General features: G+C 32.3%; 2 protein-coding genes across 3 annotated transcripts in view; one reads left to right on the top strand and one right to left on the bottom strand.

Moving 5' to 3' along the window:
- Positions 1-897: 897 nt before the first annotated feature.
- On the top strand, positions 898-10533 carry twz (BTB/POZ domain-containing protein twz). The gene is made up of 5 exons (XM_085205857.1): positions 898-1055; positions 5317-5488; positions 6720-6925; positions 7248-7369; positions 7872-10533. The coding sequence occupies exons 2-4, from the start codon at positions 5325-5327 to the stop codon at positions 7364-7366; spliced, it is 489 nt and encodes a 162-aa protein (XP_085061983.1). The 5' UTR covers positions 898-1055; positions 5317-5324; the 3' UTR covers positions 7367-7369; positions 7872-10533.
- An 807-nt stretch (positions 10534-11340) lies between these two features.
- Positions 11341-22893, bottom strand: part of LOC146527271 (uncharacterized) — a 44293-nt gene continuing 32740 nt past the window's right edge. The window contains exons 7-10 of one of the 2 annotated variants that reach the window (XM_085205856.1): positions 22073-22323; positions 14092-15052; positions 12830-12885; positions 11341-12255 (exon numbers count right to left, since the gene is read on the bottom strand). In XM_085205856.1, coding sequence (XP_085061982.1) covers positions 12055-12255; positions 12830-12885; positions 14092-15052; positions 22073-22323 — 1469 coding nt within the window. In that variant the 3' untranslated portion in view covers positions 11341-12054. Of the gene's footprint in view, positions 12271-12829; positions 12886-14091; positions 15053-22072; positions 22324-22893 lie in introns of both variants that reach the window. The other variant, XM_085205855.1, reaches the window with a different exon arrangement.

The raw sequence follows: 22893 nt of genomic DNA, 5'->3' as shown, positions 1-22893 counted from the left end.
ATAAACCAGTGTAAAAGATCCCTCCCAATCCCTCCCAAAGAAGAAAGACGTTCCTTTCGTTAAATGAGCGAATATTAATAAAATCTTAATATTAAAGTATAATCTATCTATACTAATATAATAAAGCGGAAGAGTTTGTTTGTTTGTTTGTTTGTTTGTTTGTTTGAACGCTAAGGTCTCTGGATCTACTGGTCCGATTTACTATGTTTTTGTTTTGTATGAAAGCTGCATTCTTCAGAAGTGCTATAGGTTATATACCATTACATTACACATATATACTAATATATTAAAATACTTTCTAATTTGACATGCAATTTATTCTGCCATGTTAATAACAACCGTCGTTGCTAAGTTTCTTTGTTGTTTTAAGAAAACGTCACCCAAAATCAACTTATATTTTGATATTTATCCTTATAAAAATAAATATATTATATAATATTTAATAAATATTCTTATAGTTCAAGCAGGCGTAGCCGCGTCCGGGTCCACTAGTATACATATAAAAGGAGATGTTTCATGTTCCCACAGACTGAGGTAAGACCGCCCATCTGTAACCGCTGATGATACAAAACGTGAAATTTGGACAAACGTTTATTTTCTTAACGTGGACACCCACTAAAAAGGGATTTTGAAAAATTTTAACCCTGAAGTGGTGAAATAGAGGTTGAAAGTTAAATTGGCACTGATTTTTATAAAATTTGAAATTCAGACTTTTAAAAATATTTCATTAACACATGTTTCACAGTTCAGTAGAATTTACCCCCTAAACTGAAAATAATTTCTATATTTCTGTTTCTAATTAATAAATATATTTATTTTCAGGCAGTTTCTAGTTTTTGTCAATGGTAAGTACATCGAATAAAAAGTATTAAGTACAAAAGTATCGATATCGAAAAGCAATGTACCCTAGTGTATCGATACTTTGTTCGCGTCCCTAGATTGTCCCTTTCGTTCGACATTCGACCGTTGAATTCCTACCAGAGTTTTCTATACATCCGACGCGTGTGGACGGCACATCTCGTCATTGTTTCGCGGTCTGAAGTTTGGCGATTTCAGTAAGTGTCGATTTTGTTCATATTTTATAATTTTTTTTCCTATGTATGTACATTTATGACATTGTTTTTGTTGAATATGCGATCATTGCTCTTATTATATATTTTTTTGGTTATTTCTTAATATTTCAGTTTTACCCACATTTTTTTTTAATTGTAATTTTCTTTATAAATGTAGTTTATTGGAAGCAATTTAGATTAGTAACTACATATAGGTGCAAAGCGAACAAGCGACAATGAATAATGTGCTGTTTTCATAAATCTGTAATTTTAAAATTATTTTCTGTGTGATAGTATGCGTCTCGAGAAGACCTAAGGCTATATGAACTATTAAATATTCGTTAAATGTTTCGATCCATATTTAGATTCATTATCATTAATAATAATAAAAAAATATCATTAATAATTAATGTGCCGCGTGGCAATCCTTAGTCAATTTTTTTTTCGATCTGAGGGTAAACCGCCGCCGTTGGTGTTAACCGGTAGGTAGGTTTGAAAATAACAAAGTGGGCTTAATTCTACTATTTTTTTGTAGAATACTGTGATGTTGGAAGACCTTAGGCTATATGAACTAATATTTATTCGTTAAATATTTCGATCCATATTTAGATTAACTAATCTATTAACTAATAGTTTTTTTTTTAGATTACTATGATGTTTTTAAGTAATGTGGGATAATTTTCTTATAGGAATAGTATTTTATATAAACAATGATTATAATAAAAATAATCCACGATTGTGAACGTATTTCGCGTGACATTATATGAAGTGATTATTTCGATCTTATATTACGCATTTTCTTATTGCACTTTTGGGTTGATTTCCTCCACTTCCGATGTAAACGTGCAGCTACAAAAATAATTTAGTAGGTATATCAACATTTTCTATATACATGTAGGGAAACGTAATTAAATCAACGGGTATGGCGCACGTGGCAAATGGCGTCGATAAATAAAAAAAGGTGATATTTTTTTTAGTATACTATTACAGTAGCTGTGAGATTAATTATAAAAATTAGTGAAATTTTCGGTTTGTTTGTAATAACTATGATTAGTTGCACTACAGTCGTCAATACTATTTGTTTTATTTAAGAGCTTTGTCGTGACAACTACCATGCCGCCATGTTTGGTAATTTTTAAATGAATCAAGTAAGTTAAGAACGTATAAGATTTTTTTTGTAGATCATTTAATTTCCTATAAGAATATTTTTTCTCTTTTTAATACCGATACTATTAGTTTAATCGCAACAAAGTTTCAAATGGAAAATACAAAATTCTCCTTGTTATTTCTATGGGAAATGGAAATCGCGATGAGACACCTCTAACCTCTTAATATAAAAATTAAGAGCTGTCCTTTTAGCATATGTACTTTTTTGGAATCCAGAACAATATTTTCACTACAATTAAAAAAAAAAATTTTTTTGATCTCTTCCGCCTCGGGCCTGACTCCATTACTTGTTATCAAATCGAGTTAAAATAGCATCCGTATTACGCGTTAGTATCGAAAAAACTGAATAATAGCAAATTTCTCGTTATATACCTACCTACCAAGCCGGCTTGAGTCGAGCGCTTACGGCAGATTCAAAATAATTTTCGAAATGATTGTTCTGTAGATGAGGGCCTCCGGTGAAACGGTTGGCTCCGGGCAATGCTAGGTGTTCCTTAATAACGTGGATGCCGGCGGCCACGGCGACGCCTCCAGGCCTTTTCCCTCGGGCCCCCACCGCCGCAGGGGGCGCCGCCCGCGTCCCATAAAATATTGCTGCTAAATAATAATAATACATGTGGTCCACATCGTACATACTCCACTGGTACATACAGCCAAAGGCGGCGAGTCGGGACTTTTATTTTTCATATCTCGATCACCCAAAATAATTATAGTGAAATTTTGTTTAACGGTTCTGCTGGAAGTACTTGAACTTTTTAAGGATAACTTGTGGATTAGTTTAAATGGATGTGCCGATTTTGATTGTATTTTAATTTTGTTATCCGTTCTCAGTTTCATTGTGATCATTTATCTATTTTTTTTTCTGTTTATTGGCCCACAAAACAAAATACATTCACATAAAGAAAAAATCATAAACATAGTAATTACACGTGATTGCATTTGTCTAGGTGTAGACACAGCATGCATTTATAGTATTACAATAAATAGTCTAACTTATGGTAACAGTGAAAAAAATCTAATACACATACATATATATTTTCATATTTAATTATCATATTAGTATATTTGTTGTTAAAGAGTTTATTTATTTCTTCAGCAAAACATTGTAAATAAAAAAAAGAAATCAATATCATATACTCCATACTGTTACTATACACACTTGTAATTGTAATATTTGACCTATTTTATTTTTATAAGGTGTTCCTATAATTTAGATTTAAAATTATATTTTTTTGTTTTATGTTTTTATATTTTAAGGTAATTTATCGTTAATTTGTGCTCCTTCATAAATAATAGATTTTTTCCCATAATTGGTTCTTGTTTTTGGTAAGCATAAATGATTTGCATGCAGTCTAAGTGGTCCATTTCCTTTTTGTTTATTTATCAGAAAAAATAGTAATAATAAATTTACAAATAAGAAGATGTGGCGGTCGTTCTTCATGCGCTTTATTTATTTTTTGCTTAATAATTTTATATATTCGGGGGAAATCCAGGTGCGCGCGCCTAGCGAGCAATACGGCTCCCGCTTGACCGTACAAGCAACAGCTGTTAGAAGCTCACTCGCCGGGTTGCTAGTGCTAATACAGTGCCTTCCTCACTGCTCGCGACGACCGCACGCCTGATTTCCCTCCGTGCTACTAGGTTCCCTCTGTCTACCCTGTTGTGTGCGGGATAAAGCGTGAAGCTGATTTAAATTATACACACTACACTATAAAAAACTAACTAATATTAAATAATATAATATTTTAATCCTTTTGAGAGTGAATATTTAAATCGACAAGATTGTTGAGGGGCCCGGGGCAAAAATATAAACTATTGATAGAGCGGGTACAGCACGGCCCGCGGTGTCGCCTTAGGCCCAGTTTCGTATAACCTAGGGTTGCCAACCGTCCTGTTTTCCCAGGACACGTCCTGGTTTTTTGGATGTCCTGGACTGTCCTGGATAGTTTTTACATATCGTCCTGACTTTTTAAAAAGGCCTATTAACAACTTATGTTTTAAAAGTCGGGTTAGATCCAAAAAAATATTAGCCTTAAATGGGGGGCAAAGTTTTGGTGTTAAAGCCGCTAGTTCAAGTGAAGTATCAGATAATAGGGCTCTGGCTAAACTAAGCGTGAATTTCAAAAAAACCTGGAGACCTCTAATTTTTGTACTGGACCCTCGGTGGGCGAGTGGAATAACTTTAAAAATGTTAAAATATTCATTAACCCTGTTTTCAGTGCACTGTAATAAAGAAAATTAAGTATTGTTCTTTTGCATAATACAGTCCTGGTTTTTAACTGAAATGTCCTGGTCTGCTTTCAAATCCTGGATTTTAAAGATAGGAGATGGCAACCCTAGCATAACCAACCAATGCTTTATAGTACTCGGTACATACCGAAATTAAATGATGCATTCTATATACTACTGACTGTATGTACGTAGGAGCTAATGAAGAGCTTAATAACTATGTGATTTATTTTAAATATTATTAATTACATTATAATTTAGTTTATTTACTGATATTATTATGCATATTTGGTTTAGAAGAAATAAGTTTCTTTCTGATTACATTTTTATTTCTTCTGTATGGTAATTAATACAAAGAATAGGTTACGTGTGTGTACGCAATTTCTCGCATTCGGGTGCGAGGGGGGGGGGGAGTTGTCTTAACAATAGGTTTCTTTTTACTTATCCTGCAGTAGGTGAGCGACGATAAAAAATAATATTAGACAATGCAAAATACTCTTTTTTATTAATAAAATATACCTATTTTGCAAAATTTGCAACAATAAATCCGAAAACGTTAATTCCTTAAAATGCGTTAACAGACGACGACAGAAAATGCGTTAATAGACACGTATATTTTATATAGGTACGTTAGAAAATGTAACTTTATTGCATGTGAAAAATATGTATATATATATATATGTATTTTATGGTGTAATATATTAATTAAATGGGGAGCGGAGTGTCCTAACACTAGGTTCCTTCTGCCTACCCATCTGTGCGCGGGATGCAGCGTGAAGCTAATTCATCTACATTTCCACCACACTTAACACTGAAAAGTAACTATCTAATAATTTTATTTAAAAAAAATTTGTTTACTTTTTTCAAGGCTACACCATGAACATTCATAACCACATTCGTTCCCCCTCAAACATCTTCTTGAACGATCGGAAGCCCACACTGGCATTGCCACGGGTAGCCGCACCGACGGCCTACCAAGCCCCCGTTCATATAGATGTCGGCGGAGTAATTTATACGTCTACTTTGGAAACTCTTACTTCGTAAGTAAATTTTATTGTGTTATAATAAATTTAAGGCTATATTTAATATTATAAAGCTAAAAAGTTTGCTAGTTTGATAGATTACAGAATCTCAGGAACTGTTGGTTCGAATGGAAAAATTAAAGTTAAATAAATTGACATTTTTGGATTTGCATTTTTTACCTGAGTAGGTATTAACTACTAACATTTGGCTGAATAGTAAAACACTATAATAAATATAAGTATATACATAATAAACATTATTATATTTTTAGTCGACTTCAAAAAAGGAGGTTATCAATATAATATGTGTGCAAGTGTGCATATTCTAGGAATTGCTAAATATTCGAAAATATTTATTTCCTTTTTACATTTCTAAAAAACGAATCTCACTGTAGCGTATATTTAGTTGGCATAGTAATTATTTCAAAGTATTTACTGATTTCTTATTATAACATGTAATAAAAAAATCAACAAGATTAACAACAAGTTAAACAAAGACTTCAAACACTTAGACTCTTATGGTTTAGCCTAAAAATTTATAAAAAAATAAAAAAATATATTATAAACAAATAAAAAGAAACATAATATAAAAAATATTTTGAAGTCACGTAACGTGGGCAGCACTAGCGCACTAGCGTGTAGGTTGTGTTGTAAATACGCTTGTTTTATCTGCGTCGGACTCATGGTGCCCCCGGCGACGCTGCCGGCCATATTACACTGGGTGTCCTGGGGCACTCCACCGCTCTTTTAATCAGCTCCCCCCGGGGGCACAAAAATATATCTCGACGATTGTACAAAGGGGATACGGATACCAGTTAAATAATCTGTCGATGCCTTTAAGTTATGAATTGGTATTTGCGAACGTTGTGAGTTCTATTTTTAGTTAAGAATTTTTTTGAAGCCTAGTGTGGCCCAACCTGCAATGTCCCCAAAATTGGAAGAAAGTCAAACTTTTCACTTGTATATGAACAAGCAGCAAATTAAATAAGTACTTGATATAACTATTATAAATTAAATTGTATACAACGATATTTAATCTCAAATTTGTATACACTTAGTATACATAAAACAGTAAAAAAATACTATTTTATCAATTTCAATATAGATTACTTCCGCGATCGTGTATTTCTTGATTTAATTGGAGAAACTAACTGAAAAATATAAAAATTAATTTAATAAAAAACGTGATAATAAAACGAATTGAATTATATTATATAAATATCATATATGTATATTTTTTTTATTACAGTTGCCCGGGCTCAAAGCTGGCAAAAATGTTTTCTGGCGAGATCCCTATTGTGTTGGATACAATGAAACAACACTATTTCATTGATAGAGATGGAAAGATGTTCCGTCATATTCTCAACTATTTGCGCAACCGCCGTCTTTGGATCCCTTACGATTTCCCTTATCTGGAGTTGCTTATGGTGGAAGCCTCTTTCTTCGAGCTTCAAGGTAAGTTTATATGTCTTATTAAATACTAGCGGCCCGGGCGGGTTCGTTACACTCTGAGTAAATCGTAATCTAAATCTTAATTGAGGCCAGTCGTGGCGTGTTGGTACAAATGTGAGACTGTAAACGAAACTGACTTTGGATTCGAACCCCACGCGAGCTTACTGTTACTCTTTTTGAAAGGTATAGAATACAGTTATTGAAGTGACATATTATATTACTATGTTCACAATGTTCCTATAATATACTAGAATAAACTAAATATTTATTATATTTTAAAAATGTCATATCTTTATATAGAATTAGCTTTACAACTGATTTTCAGACATGTTTGGTGCCCTATTGGTTCTGAAGGTGCAGCGTGACGACATGAGGACCGTTCGCTGCTTTAACGTCCATGACAGCAGACACTTCCAAGATATGGGAGAAGTGGAAATGGGATAAGAGGTGAAATGTTGATTTATTATATCTGATGATATTAATAAAATAGCTATGTCAAAATGGATGCATATGGCCCCGGATCGTGATAGGTGGCAATCTTTGATGAATCAGCAATGCAATCTGTGATAGGTGACAGACCTTTACCCGAGAGGCTCAGGCTTATTTTTGTTTTATTTATTATTTGTATACAAAACAGACAAAAAGTGTGTTTTTAGTTCAAAAATTTTATAAAAGTATATAAAATGTATTTTTTTATTAAAGCCTATTCTTTTAAATTTAAATTAACATATTTATCATTTTAATCCAATCACTACTTTTGAAAATATCGCGGTATGAACGTAAGTTCGTAAAATTGACTCCCTTCGTAAGCAACGCACCCTTATCAGTCGCTTATTAGTTGTCCTGAACACATTTCCACAAGATTAATTCTGATGTATTCTTAACGCTGAATTGATAGAAAATTAATATTTAACTATTTAAATTTAATTTATTTTATATTTATTTCCAGATTCTCTTGTCTATCTCCACAAAAAAGATTGTTTGCGTCGGAAGGATATGACTGCTTTTGTTTATGCTCGGTAAATTGGTTTATTGACAGTCTTTTCCTTAAATATTTCTTATTAAGAGATTTACTTAAAGTATGGCAATGTTGTTAATTATAGTTTTCTCTCTGTCTCTCTCTCTCTGTGGATTATCTGTGATCTTCTCTTTGTTAATTGTTAGTAATAGTTATTATAGTTGTTAGTTACGGTTATTTTGGTTAAAACAAACTAATTAAAATTAGAAAATAAAATAAAATTAGAAATGTTTATAATGTAATATTTTGATTTGATTAGGTGAGAATTTGTGAAGTGTGAGAACTGTATATATTAGGCATTTAAAGGTAGATAAGAGTCCTTGTAAATTTAATTTAAAATTATAGTTGGAAAATTTTAATTCTACTGAACTGACTACTATAATATTACTATAAAGATTTTATCTATTATACTATTACTATTAAGATATTCCGCACCACTCATTGGACCAGAATGTTAATCTTTTAAAATTCTCATGCAATTAAAATTTTCTAATTAAATTTATAAAAGCGACTGTGATGGAATTGCAACGTGAACATCGATGTAGATTCGTGTTATATTTTTGTAGTATTCATTATTCGTTGTAGTTTTATAATAATATACTAGCGCCCGCCCGCGGTTTCACCCGCGTGAACTATGTTATTAATAATTTCTGTCTCCATGACTACATCCTAGCAATATATATAGATTACATTTTATTATGAACCGAGTTAATTTAATTTTTATTAAATATGTTCACTACTGATTTTGGTTTGAAAAATTTACTAAAGTGTACATTTAAACGTCGACCACAGATATCTGCCATCTATTTTTCATAGGTCTTTGCTTATTTCTGATGTATTTATAAGTAAATACAGGTGTAGTTAAATGTTGTAATTAGGGAGTTAGAGAAGATGAGAGAATTATAAATAGTTTTTTTCTTAAATATTTTTTTTTCGTATATAAATGTTTATTTTAAGTTAACATATAGTTATTTTCTTTATTAAAATTCCTCAACTATAATCACAAGAATGTTAACGATTTAGTTGACGGAATAAATGTTTTTTTTAGGTTTTTTGCCATTAACAATAAATCTAGTCAAAAGATTTAAGACTGTGAGTATGTTGCTAGATGTTGATAGATATTACTTATCTAAAAAGTAACATTTAAAGTTTAGATTCACTAACATTCATTGATTTATTAATAAATGTAAGATTTCATCCATTCTATTTACTAAGTAAAATAATGTTAAAGTGTATATTTTAATGTAATCTGTTAGTGTAGCGACACTACATATTCATATTTTCAATAAATAAATGGATGATGCTGTTTTGGCTTTTATTTGACACATATGATTATTTTGAAATCTTTGTGTATGTTTGTTTTGGTTTATATTCCTAATTTATTATTTTTCTTCTAATAGTCCAATTATTTAACTTTGTGAGTTATTAAAGTGTTCTGTAACATAAAAAATAGATAACTTCACTCATTATGCTTGAACTACATGATTTTCAAGTTTTGAGAGTAGGATATAAAGAAGAAAAGAAAGACAATCTGCGTTCGTGGTTTTTTTCTCAATAAAGCTCAATCGAGTAGGCCTTTTGTATAATGCAATATTTCAAAACTTATCACTGCACAAATTTAAACACTTTATCGAGATTATTTTTATAGCTTTACGCTGCTTCCCGCAGATAGCAGGGTTAGGCAGAGGGAATAATGTTAGTACCTAGTGTTAACTTTTATAAATGCAAGATAGTTTATCTGTGTATATCTGTGGGCTTGTTATGGTAGCACTGTAACGGGTGGCAATACTGTGATATAACGTTTGACAAATGGTGGCACATCATGTTGTACAAATTACTAAATCGTATAAAGTACCTATCACCTTATGCTATACTTACCGAAGGTTAAAAGTATTTCAATTGATTAACTGTGTAATAGAATTTGACTAATATTGGTAGCATTGTGTATTATGTTGTGAAAATAGCAAAATGGAATGAAGGGAAATTTGAGAGGCTAAAACAGTTTTCCTAATTTTGGCAAATACATTTCTCAATCATTAGAGGCTTCTCATCTCTTATGAAGTAGATCTTAGGAGTAATGCTGTGATACATTGTAAAGTAGAAGTCCACCAATTGTTATAAATATATTGTCTAATAGATTGCAGAAAATATAAATAAAAGTGATTCCGAATTTATAACTCGTTTATTTTCCATCATCCAGTATTTTGAAGATAACACTAGTGTTAAGACACTATCTTCCCTTCACTTTCCACCGAATTTTCGAGGCATTAGGTGTTGAGTGACAGAACTCAATACCGCGCTTTGCCTTGTTAGCAGAGCGAAGAAATGTAAAACATCAATAAATAATAATTAATTTACTCGAGTGGGAATCGAACGCACAACCTTCACGTTGTCACTGCGCCATGAACGCTTCATTGAATTGCATATCGGTCGATCGGCAATAAAACATCTATTTTATTTTTATTCACGTTTAATCAACAAGCTTTCTGCACACATTTATCTTGGTAAGTTTTCATAAGTAAGTGGTAAAAAACAGGAAAAAACCATGGTGCGTAGTGCGCCAAAAGAAGTATAACTTAAAAAAAATGAGAATCTTACGATCTAATCCACAGGAGATAACATTTATAAGAATAGGAGTATAATGTTATACTGCTATTCATATAAACAGAAAAAAATATTATAACAATGTTAAAATACTCTGTTGCTTAAAAGTATTTAAAGTTCGATATACAAATATATATTCTAATGAATAATAACCATTATTCTATAGAAACATAAGAATCTTTTGAGGATTTCAACATGGTTGAGTGCCGAGTAGAAACATAACATTGAAAATAAAATATGAAAAAAAGTAACAATAATATAAAAAATAACTCTCCGAGATATAATAAAAAAGTCTTTTATCAAAAATACTTAGCGTAATAATAATTTACTTACGAAGGCAGTTTTACTTGAGACGACGCGTATTGTGCGGAGGTTCCTCTCTCTGGAGCCCTATCTAGGCTTGGACCCTTGTCCCGCTCTCGCAAGTGTTTTTTTATATTTTTAAATGTATTTTTTTATAATATTTTACATATGAAACTGTAAAATTTATTCACTAAAATTAGTGGTAAAAGTATATTCATGTATTTTCTTATATTTTTTTATATTTTTATTTTATTAACCTAAACCTAAGTTAAACCATTAATACCTATTATCACCCACAACGATTGTTGTGTGTGATTATTGTAATAAAAAAAAAGAATTAAAATAACGCACAATAATCTAAATCTTAATATCCACAATATAGAAAACTAACAAAAATATTCAGTCTTTATGAAGGCCGGGCCTGGCTCGTGGCCAAAATATGATAAATATGAATATAGTATTATATCTATATCCAAATAAAAATTAAGAAAAATTTATTTGTAAAAGAAAAAGTCCGAAACCTTTGTCTTTTTCAAATGCTACGAGTACATGCAATTGATGTAGCCAAATAACTATAAAAGAATAGAGATCTTTTTGAGCAAAAACTTAATTTAAAAAAATAAAAGGATATATATACGTGCGAGTACCTATATATATGTATGTAATATATACATATTTTATGTACATATATATATATATATATATATATATATATATATATATACTATTATACTATGACCATTCATTACACATGCATACATTTGCAGCAGCAAATCAGCTGTTTACGTGTTGGAAATAGAATGTAGTGAGTTAACTTTTCATGTAATAATCCACTTAATAAAGAAAAGTGGATTTACGTAAAGCAATTATAATATGTCCAATAATTTTCAAGTGGATTTTGAATCCTCAACCATCACTGGCAAAAGCCAATGCTATACATGGCGTAACTACACCTAAAGAACACAATTATATTTCAATACCTAAATTCTTGCAATTGACTGGAGCCAGCCAGTTCTGTATGGATAATAGATAAGTGCTGAAGTTCTCTTTTTTAATGTGTTTAACTCACATATGATATGTAGCTATCTGATGTAGCTATCGCTATTGCAGAACTTACAAACTACAATGATTCCTAGTAATTTTCCTTCCTTAGTGTGGAATAAAATTAAATCACTTGAGAAGTGCAGACACTTTAGATAATTCGACATTATTCTGTGTCACTTTCGTCTTCCGTAAACTCGTAAAGGTCTTTGATTGCTGATTTCTCACCATCTTTTCTTTTTTCAGAGGTCATCTCAAAATATCTTCCATTATCTTGCATAAATTGGAATACCTCATTAAAATTTTTACTCGAAACGCCATCAACTTGTTCTGCTTTGTCCAGTATTCTTTCTATTTGTCCGTCCGTCTGGAATACATTAAGCTAATATAACTAAATATACATGTCCTTTTCGAAATCATTGCAATATATTGTAATTTTATTAAAATTTTGTATATTAAGTTTTTTTCCTTAGCTAAAAATGCAAAGCCAATTTCTTTATTAAGCCGTGTTTATTTTCTTTTATTTTATATATGTATGTATTATTGAATATTTTAATGGATATATCTCGTACCTATGCTAGTGCTATAATAGTCCATATTTATATCCCGATGGCCGAAGTCATCGATAGACTAGACATATCAGAAACAATGGTTTTCATTAATTTCACAAACGCAAGAATCCGTCGCAATGCCAACTATATACTTTATATATTATAATAATTTATTTTTTATTCCGTATAGCATAATTATTTTTCATAAAGGTTTTTGTTAGCGTAGCGTATAAATGATAGTAGATAATATAGATAGAGATTTATAATAATAATATAGATTTAAATATATACTAATAATTAGAATAATATAGATATATATTATTATATATAATATATAGTAGACTTATTATGATTATACATATAATAAGCCTTACTAGCTTAGATATTTACCAAAATATCAACTGACGGCAGTACACCGTTGTTTTCCATGCATGTACTGTGAGAAACTGAAAAGAAAAGATATAATAAGGTAAGTTTATAGCAAATTTCAGTTTTAAGTAAAACATAATATTCTTGTGAAAAGAGTGGATTTTATATGAAAGAAGCGGACGCGCGCAGCTTCGCCTGCTTATTTCCACCCTTAGTTGGTGAATTAAAATAAACCACGAAGTATGAGTTCAATGAAATAGTTTTAAGAGTCTAAATTTAAATTTTTATAATAATCGGTGTCGATTTAAAGATTTTTCCATACAAACTTTCAACCACTTATTTGCACCCTTAGGAAGTGAATTCTAAAAAATTATGAAACACGTGTTTAATTAAATATTTTTAAGAGTCTGTATGCATGTTTATGTGGCAAATATATTTCCACACTATGAAGGGAATCAAAATTAATAAGGTACTTCTTGTTGACCTAGAATTATGAAATTTGGCAGATAGCATCCACAGGTAGTAAGCACTAGTGTAGGAAAAATCTGAAAACTACCCATTTGTGGTTAGCTCCTAAAAAATGCCTTAAAAGGGGGCAAAACGTATTTAATAATTAAATGTATGAGATGAAAGGGCTCTGGTTAAGCTAGTTTGAATTTCAGAAAAATCTCGAGAACTCCAATATTGGTACGGAACCGTCGGTGGGCGAGCCCGACTCGCTCTCGTCTCGTCTGTTTTTTTTCTATGCCATTAGGTCACTTTAAATTGCATTAAATTGTTATTTATGTTATTATTATCGCAAATGATATGAAACTCAAAATAAGCAAAAGTAAAATTTAAATCGGAATCATTGTCAACACGACTGGAAGCTTGACTGACTGTCAATTTGATGGTTTTGTTTTCAGTTCCTAGCAGGATATATTTTTGTTTAACCGAGAAGTTATAACATAAACAAGAATATCAATTAGATAATCTAAAATAAATAAATCAAATAAATCAGCTTCATGCTGTATCCCGCACACAGCAGGGTAGGCAGAGGGAACCTAGTGTTAAGATACTCCGTTCTCTACTTTCTGCCGAATTCTGGAGGCATTGCGTGATGAGTGGCAGAACTCAACGCCGCGCTTTGCCTCGACACCAGAGCGAAGAAATGGAAATATAAACGTAAATAAATATCTCACTTCCTCGAGTGGGGATCGAACCCACAACCGTCACGTTACAGTCACACCCTTGCGCCGCTGCGCCACGATGGTTACAAAATCGAATAATTGACTAATACTTACATTCCCGGGTGATCATTTCTTCGATTTCCTTAGGCAATTGCGATTCGCCGTTTTCTTCTATTTTCTTTACTTGTTGTTTTGTATTTTCCTGTCCCTTACTCCTTTTGACAGCAGCGTTGTCATAACAAGTTTTTTTACCTTTGCCCTTGCCTTTGCTAGTACTTGGTTCTGGGGTTGCAGATGCCGGTGGTTGTGGGGGTAAAGGTGGGTGGGGCACTGGAGGTTGGTACAGTACTGGTGGCCCTGAGGTTACTGGTTGTATGAGTAGTGACGACAGGTAGTGTAGCGAGGGCTGTGGGGAAGACGGCGTGAGAGGGGCCGGCGTACACAAAGAATCTGGATAATCAAGCGGCATTACGTTTATATCGTCCAATGAAAGAGATGAAAAGGGATCCAATAAATTTAGCGAAACATCAAAGAAATCGTTGTTGGCATTGTTGAGATATGAATAGTTGTTAGTAAGCGGTGAAGGTTCTGGTAAGACACTGTTGTCATTATAAAAGCAGCTACTAAAGTGTGGATGCGATATACAGATACTCCTAGCAGGCATGCCACCTGCGGTCGTGTAGATCATTCTGTTGCTCGTGTTTGTCTGTCCGTAAAAAGTACTCCTTGATAGCATATTTATTTGTAATGCATCTGTAAATGTGTATAAGTTTTGTTGTTTGGGTGGAGGTCCTCTTGGAGCACAATTCCGTGGATTCTTTCTCTTTCTCTTTCTCCCCGCCATTGTAGAATAGCACGATCGGATAACACTGTAACTTTTTTCTATTGCTTCGTGGATTTTTTCCTTTCTTGGAGGAATTATAGCCAAGTGTGAAGATGTTCCGCCGTTACCTAGTGGTTCTTGGTTAAGCCCATCATCTATTCTTGGAGACGGTAGGTCTGTCACCAAATGAAGAATGACTTTCTCCAGCTGTTTGGGATCTTCTACTGGTGGAGTCTGCTTTTCATTTTCCGGCTTTAATCAAAATATTTATGTTAATTATAATATAGAAACATATAACACTTACTATGAAATATAAAAACTAGTCGTGGCGCAGGAACACAAAGTGTGACTCTAAACGCGACTGGTAGTGGGTTCGATCTCCACTCGAGGTGATGAAATAGTTATTTAAATTTATATTTCCATTTATATTTCTTCGCCCTGGGGTCTTGGCAAAGCGCGGTGTTTAATTCCGCCACATAACGCAATATTTTCAAAAATCTATATCTCAACACGCCAGCGCCACGCCGCGCTTTGCCTCGATACCAGAACGAAGAAATAAAAATATAAACGTAAATAAATATTTATTTTTATTATTATTATGTTTCTCTTTAATAATTCACGGGTTCTAAAGAACCCGGTCCTTTGGAAGGCTTGCGTGGGGACACAGGTCCAACACGTAGACGCCCCTAAGAGAATATAGGATCCATCTCTGGGCAACCACAGGTAATTGCCCAGAGATGATCGCCGGTTAATGCGTAGGAACTATGGAAAATGTGAAAATCTAAACTAGGACTATGGAATGGAATTTAGTTGGACTGGGGTCACCACTCCCCAAAAAGCTCGCCACAAGCTGCCCTGCGACTTTATTATTATTATTATTATTATTTTATTAAATGATACAATCCGTACTATAATTATAAAAATAAAGAATCGAGTCGGGTACCCTGCATATCGTTACACTTACAATAAACTGCTTGATGCCTTTCTTAGCACAAACAAAAATAATTTAAACTTTATAATTAATTGAAGGTAGGAAATGTTTTACTTACTTACGAAATCTTAGTAAGTACCTTCAGAAGTTGCAACAAAGTTTTATTGTTCAAATATTTTTGATGTTTATATCTAAATATCACATATATTCAACTAGTAATTTTATAAATTCAACTTCAGACTAACTTCAACTACTTCTACATAAAAAGTAGTGATGAAATATGTTTTTTTTTTATATACCGAACACAGCCTAGCGTGATGCTCAGCGTGATGTCACAGCCGGGACTGTCTGTGAGTTATGCCTTTTATCACACTCACACCATCAACAACAACGTACAAACGTCCGTACCTAACATAACGTTGTAAGCACCGTTGTATTTTTTTAGAGTATTTTTATGTAATAAATTAAATCGTATTTTATAAGGAACGTTTGATTACAATTAAGTTGTTTGCAGCGGCGGACTAACCCCGTCAGAGGCCCGGGGCAGCGTAGTTGAATGAGGCCCTTAGTGTAAAAAGATTTTATACTTCCCTTTTTTTATGCTCGATTCATTCATATTAATTTCATATTATATTCATATTAATAAAAAAAAATATTGATCTATGTACTTATGGAAGTAATATACTAAATGAATGAAAGATATATCGCAGTAAATAATATTATCTTATTATAGAAATAACATATCGGTAAAGCTCGAAAAAAAAAATATTTACAAAATTCATAATTTTTTTTTTACACTACAATATTCAATTATTTTTGTTAATAAATTTTGAAATACAATTTAGAAAAGGTAAAATAAATGCAAAACGTATGTCACGTTTGAATATCGTCGGTTGAATTGAATTAATTTAACTATAGAAAAGTTAGACACTTTTTTTTTGTATTATAAACGCTGTGTTCAGTGAAAAAAAATAGGTTTATTATTATGTCGTTAATTAGGATCAATACTTATGTATTGATTATTAAAATTACTATTTAAATTTGTGGATATCGATGAAATTATTTTTATAATTATATTTTGAAATTTTATAAAATTGAACATACATTTCTTACAAAGAAGTAATTATGTTAAAAGAAATGAAAACGAAAAGACGTACGTAAAAAGAAACATATACAATAAATAAAGATTGGTTTTTTTTATTTAAATTTAATAATTTTTATATACTTGATATGTAAAAACACCCAAAAGCCAACTTCTTCTCAAACTTGATACACATTTTAATAGTATAAAAATAAATTACTGTAATTACGACGAGTGAACATTTTATGAAATATTTTGTCATCCGTCAGATTATATCCGTCATATCCTATCCTATCCTATATCTTATAAAACAAAGTCGCTTTTCGTGTCTGTCTGTTGTTTCTAACTCTTCTTCTTCTAAACCACCCAACGGATTTTGATGCGGTTTTCACCATTAGGCCGAATATTTTTCGTAGAAGGTTTATACATAGTTTATTATTTGTACATTCTTATGTTAATCAGCATAAATACGATAAATATGTATAAAGTCCTATCTGTTGAGACACTTTCGCGCATGCGCTGCTTTAATGGTAAGTACTACATGAAAATAATGTACTGGAGTATTGTTCCTCTTAATAAGATCTACAAAAAAGTCGACGGCATATTCGTATCTTTTAAGAATAACGTGTAGTGATCATTTTTGTGTCTAATAATTTCAATATATTTTTTATTGTGAGGGATATTTTTCCATAATGGTATTAATCCTTATCCTTTAAAATACTTTATTAATTTTCTACGTTAAACGAAGATAAAATTTGCTTTTTACACTATTTCGAAATTGCGAATAGTTTTACAGAAAAACGCATTTAATTGTTGACACATCACGCCGTTCACACATCAGCTGTATCGAGTTTTCCTTATCCCTTACTCTTAGCATATAAATAAGTATATTAGTTACGTTGGCCATTTAATATAAATCAAAACTGTCTTTTACTGTTTTTCATTTTAATAAGTACTAAGTTGTTACAATATCCTTGCTGCGAAACGACTTATACAAGCGCGTCTACCGCGCCCGCCTGCCTTACACGCATCGGTGGTTCAGTGGTAGAATGCTCACCTGCCACGCAGGCGGCCCGGGTTCGATTCCCGGCCGATGCATTCTATGTAATTTCCCTCACAGGCGGCCACGTAGTGCTTGCTTTTCATCAGGGACAGAATACCCTCTTCAGAATTAACCACAAGCTCGAAAAAAAAAACCCGCCTGCCTTTATAGCAACGAAGATTTAGATGCGTTTGCACGTATTGGATAATTGAAGTTGAATGTATTATTTCAGCGCGATATATTTGGTTTCACATTTTTTGTAGTAGTTATTAGTAGGTAGGTTTTTGTTTACAATTTCTTCCGTTAAAAAATAGTCATTTGACTATCTAAAAATAGTCATTTAAATATATTTTAATAAGTACTTGAAAAGATTAGTAGCACAAATTTAAAATTACGGTACCTACGAAAAAATCCTTGCTGTGTAGAACAATTGGAAAATCCTTATTGAAACTACGAAAATGCGGGTTGCATTAGGGTTTAATTAATTTTCACATTATCTTAAGCGCTTTGCAAACATATATTATATGAATAATCCAGTAGTTAAAGCGGGCGAAGCCGCAAGGGGGTCGCTAGTTGTATATATTCTTTTATAGAAGAGCAAAAGAGCAAAGAGCAGAGCAAAAGATAATATGGTGGACCGTTATGTCATTAATGTGATAGTTCCTCAGAATCCTCCGAATTCTAATAAATAATTGAATTATAGATATATTTAGATTTATTAGCCTCAAAGTTAAGTACCTCTTAGTAAAACGTGTACATAAATAAATTAAATAGAAATAAAAAAATACATAAAAGTTTGAGAAACAGATTTTTTTTTGTTTACATTTTGTCACCTACCATAATGAATCGAGTATAGTTTGCCTATATCTTGCTATTAATGTTTATATATATATTATATAAACATTAATATATTAATTACACTTGCATAAACATAGAAAAATAAAGTACAAAATATCAAAAATACATATAGTAGAATTTAGTAAAAAAAAAAACCTCGTGTTCTCGAGGTTAAAAGAAGAATTGGGATAACAAAAGAAGATATGATCCGTCTATATAACGTATGGAAGAAAAGAGGAATTTGTATCAAAACAAAAATAAGAATGGTACGAGCACTGATATTCCCTATCACTACCATTTAATAGATACAGGTGGAGACAGATCATCTGCTCTAGATGCAACCCTGAAGCTGACCTTATCCTCAGAAATAAGTGACCGACTACAGAGAGATCTTGTTTTATATATTATGTTTTCGTGTCTTAATTTGTAAATTTTGTAGAAGTTCTTCGAAAACTGCAGTGAAATCAATTTCTTTTGAAACTTTTCTTTCAATTGGAAATTCTGAAGCTCTTTAGAAAGCACTACTGCCACACCGTTTTTACCTGAAGGTTACCCAGTTTATATAAGCCGATAACCCTGTCCGTTGTTGCGGGACTTGTTACCCTTCCAACGAGTTTATATTGGCGGCGGATGGCTGTTTTTAAATAGAGCAACTGCCATCTGACCTCTAAAACCCTTTTGTGTAAGAGGAAGAGGGAGAGGGGAAGAGGAGGAGGGGGTGCAGGCTGCACTTATCCTTTTACTTATGTGTTTATGGGGCCTCCAACCCCAAATTACCTCCCCCCCTTCTTCCCCTTTAGTCCGCCACTGGTTGTTTGTAATGCCGAGCTAGAGCAAGCACTTCGGTAAAACTAGTTAGGTAGGGCGGGAGGCGGGGCGTCCCCGTACTGCCCACAGAGTGCCTTACTGTACTAACCTCTCGAATTTCGGTTTTCGGTCTATTTATTTAAAACAGATTTTCCCTTTTTTTAAAGGGAATCCCTATAAGTGAGAATTAAGATGGTATAAATTTTTTTTTTTGAATTTGTAAATTGTAAATATCAAAGGATCGGCTGTTATAGTTTATATTTGATTAAATTTCTATCAGTGAATTCTATCAGTGGAAATTACGTAGGTAAAATTATTAAAATGTCGGTATACGACAGTTTCTTTGCATACGTTTACTCTGTCATATTGAATTAATTTTAACACTTATTTTATTATATTGTTTCTAATAGATTTTTTAGCCCATAATAAAACGAGTGGAACAAACAAGAAAAAAATTCATCAATATTCGGAGGAATTTTTAAAATTTGGGTTCATACACAACACTTTTATAGTGATTTCTTCCCAAAACTCATCTATACTAATATAATAAAGCGGAAGAGTTTGTTTGTTTGTTTGTTTGTTTGTTTGTTTGTTTGTTTGTTTGTTTGAACGCTAAGATCTCTGGATCTACTGGTCCGATTTTCATTGTTTTTGTTTTGTATGAAAGCTGCATTCTTCAGAAGTGCTATAGGCTATATAACATTACATTACACATATATACTTATATATTTTAAAGTACATTCTAATTTGACATGCAATTTATTCTGCCATGTTAATAACAACCGTCGTTGCTACGCGACCGCTACCGCGACGTTTTGATATTCATCCTTATGAAAATAAATATAATAGTCACTTTTAGCATTTTATCTAGATTGATATTATAGTTTACTGTATAACATTCTAATAAATAATTAAGGAGATGTCACTGATTCCAAATGACCTAGCCACCTAGCGGGCGGCATAGTATGAGTATGACCGACGCGAACGGGCAGATGACGTTGATGGTTTTATAAATTTTCATACATTTTCGAACTTTATTTGTTGTTTATAATTAATTTAAAATACACTTTGATTCTCTTCTTATTTTATTTGATATTGCCCGCTAAAATTATCCTTCTTAATAGAGAGAAATGTTTAGTTATTTCGTAGAGTCGATATCTATGTACGCACGCACGGAAAACTTTAGGTACTTTTTCTAATATTAAGATTACCTATCCTTTAGTTACTTTTAATCCTTTTGTTGGTTCATTTCAATAACTCAGATAATTTTTTCTAATAATGTGTATCTACTTATTATTCTTTTTGATTATTTAAGCTTATATTTTCTTACTAATTCTATTGAGAATTGAAAATAATTTCATGAATATATTTAATAAATATTCTTATAGTTGAAGCAGGCGTAGCCGCGTCCGGGTCCACTAGTCATTTATATTTCTTAAGGGAACAAAATAATTTTTAAAGGTAAAAATAATAATTTAGAAGTGTTTAGGTGAGGCATGGCCTAATGTAGGTTGCGAAACACTGCTTTAGAATAATATAGCATATATATACATTAGCGGCCCGCCCGCGGCTTCGCCTGCGTGGACTACGTTATTATTAATTTCTTTCTCCATGAGTACCTACGTCCCATAATTAACGTCCATGCAAAATTTTGTCCTAGCATTTGTAGTAACAAGTTTCATACAAACTTTCAACCCCAAAAACAACTCCTTAGAAGTCGAATATTACACATTTCCGTCTTAGCGAGCACCTACGTCCTATAAGTGACGTCCATGCAAAATTTGAGATTCCTAGCATTTGTAGTTTCTGAGATTTCGTGATGAGTGAGTGACCTTTCGACGTACCTAAGTTAGTCATATAAGTGGTTAGGTGTAATATAGTTAATAAAAAAAAGCTGGCGAGGCGAACTCACGCGTGGGTCGGTACTTTTAAAATAGGTAATATTAACTAGACAATGAATAACTCATTAGTTTTGTTTTTTTTAACGCGAGGGTAGCTCAAAGTTAAAAAGTTTAAAACTTATAATATAATGTGAAATAATATTTTATCATTTAAATACATATTTGAATATGTTTGTATTATCTAAGTTAGGGCTAGAAAAGTATTTTAGAAAACGATGGCCAAATTAAACGTAGATATTTTAGAATTTCCTGAATACATTTTATTTATGAATATTTTTCTTATGTAATTCTTTTTTAAATAAGTAAACCATTTGTTAACAAAAAATAATAGCCTATACAAAAATGCCACGAATTCTTTTCGTTTATTATAATATGAGAAGGTCGTTCCTGTAAATGTATTTTCATTTAAGTGATTATATACTGATTTAATTTATATTTTAATTATATAATATACTTATATTCAAATCGACCGGAAGGCTGGCAGGCAGTGTAGTCTGTAAACGTGACAGTTCTGGGTTCGATTTCCATTCGTAGGAATGATTACATTTAAATTATTTACATTACATTGCTACTAAACGGGAGAACGGAGTGTCTTAACACTAGATTCTCTGCTGGACATATGCAAAAGATGCACCAAGTTACAAATAATAAACAAGTTATTCGCAAAACTCACCTCTGACAATTCTTCTTCTTCCTTAGGTTCCTCGTAATTATTAGTCATAAGAGTATACTTTTTTTTCATTAATTTAATAAGTTGTTTGCCTTCTTGCTCAGCTACTACTGTGTTGGTACAGACGAAACTTGTCACCGCCTTTGAATTCTGATCCACGTCCAGCCACCCAAGGGTCCTCATGTAGATGAATTGGCCATTTTTAGTCATTAAACGATAACATGATTCTCCAACTAGGCGGTGCTTCTCGTACACTGTCAATAATATTTCATATTAAATATATTAATCTTGGTGATGGTGGTGGTGGTAGGTACTTACCACACAGAATGACTTATTTGTTGGGGGGGGGGGGGGGGGGGGGGTTGTGGATTCGAAACGCATCAGGGGGAGTAATATGTAGTATACAATAATGTTTTAAAGTCTCGCTGGAAACAGAGTGAAATTATAATCTCTGGTCGAGAAGTTTACAATTTTACTTAATACACCTGCACATACTCGAAGTTATTTTTAAAGTGTTATTTCCCACTTAGGGAACACATGCTTAACTGTCATTTATATGTTATCTATATATATAAAATCGAAAGGTCGCTCACTCATCACGAAATCTCAAAAACTACAAGTGCTAGGAATCTGAAATTTTGCATAGGAGTTACTTATAGGACGTAGGTGCTCGCTAAGACGGGAATTTGCCATATTCAACTTCTAAGGGGTTGTTTTTGGGGTTGAAAGTTTGTATGAAACTTCGTTACTACAAATGCTAGGAGTCTCAAATTTTGCATGGACGTCACTTATAGGACATAGGTACTCATAGAGATAGAAATGAA

The sequence above is a fragment of the Heliconius melpomene genome, chromosome 21 (assembly GCF_056956725.1).
Source record: "Heliconius melpomene rosina isolate 202511_hmr_F chromosome 21, ASM5695672v1, whole genome shotgun sequence".
Lineage (NCBI taxonomy): Eukaryota > Metazoa > Arthropoda > Insecta > Lepidoptera > Nymphalidae > Heliconius > Heliconius melpomene.
The sequence above is the reverse complement of the archived record's forward strand: the minus strand, read 5'-3'. Positions and strand labels throughout refer to the sequence as shown.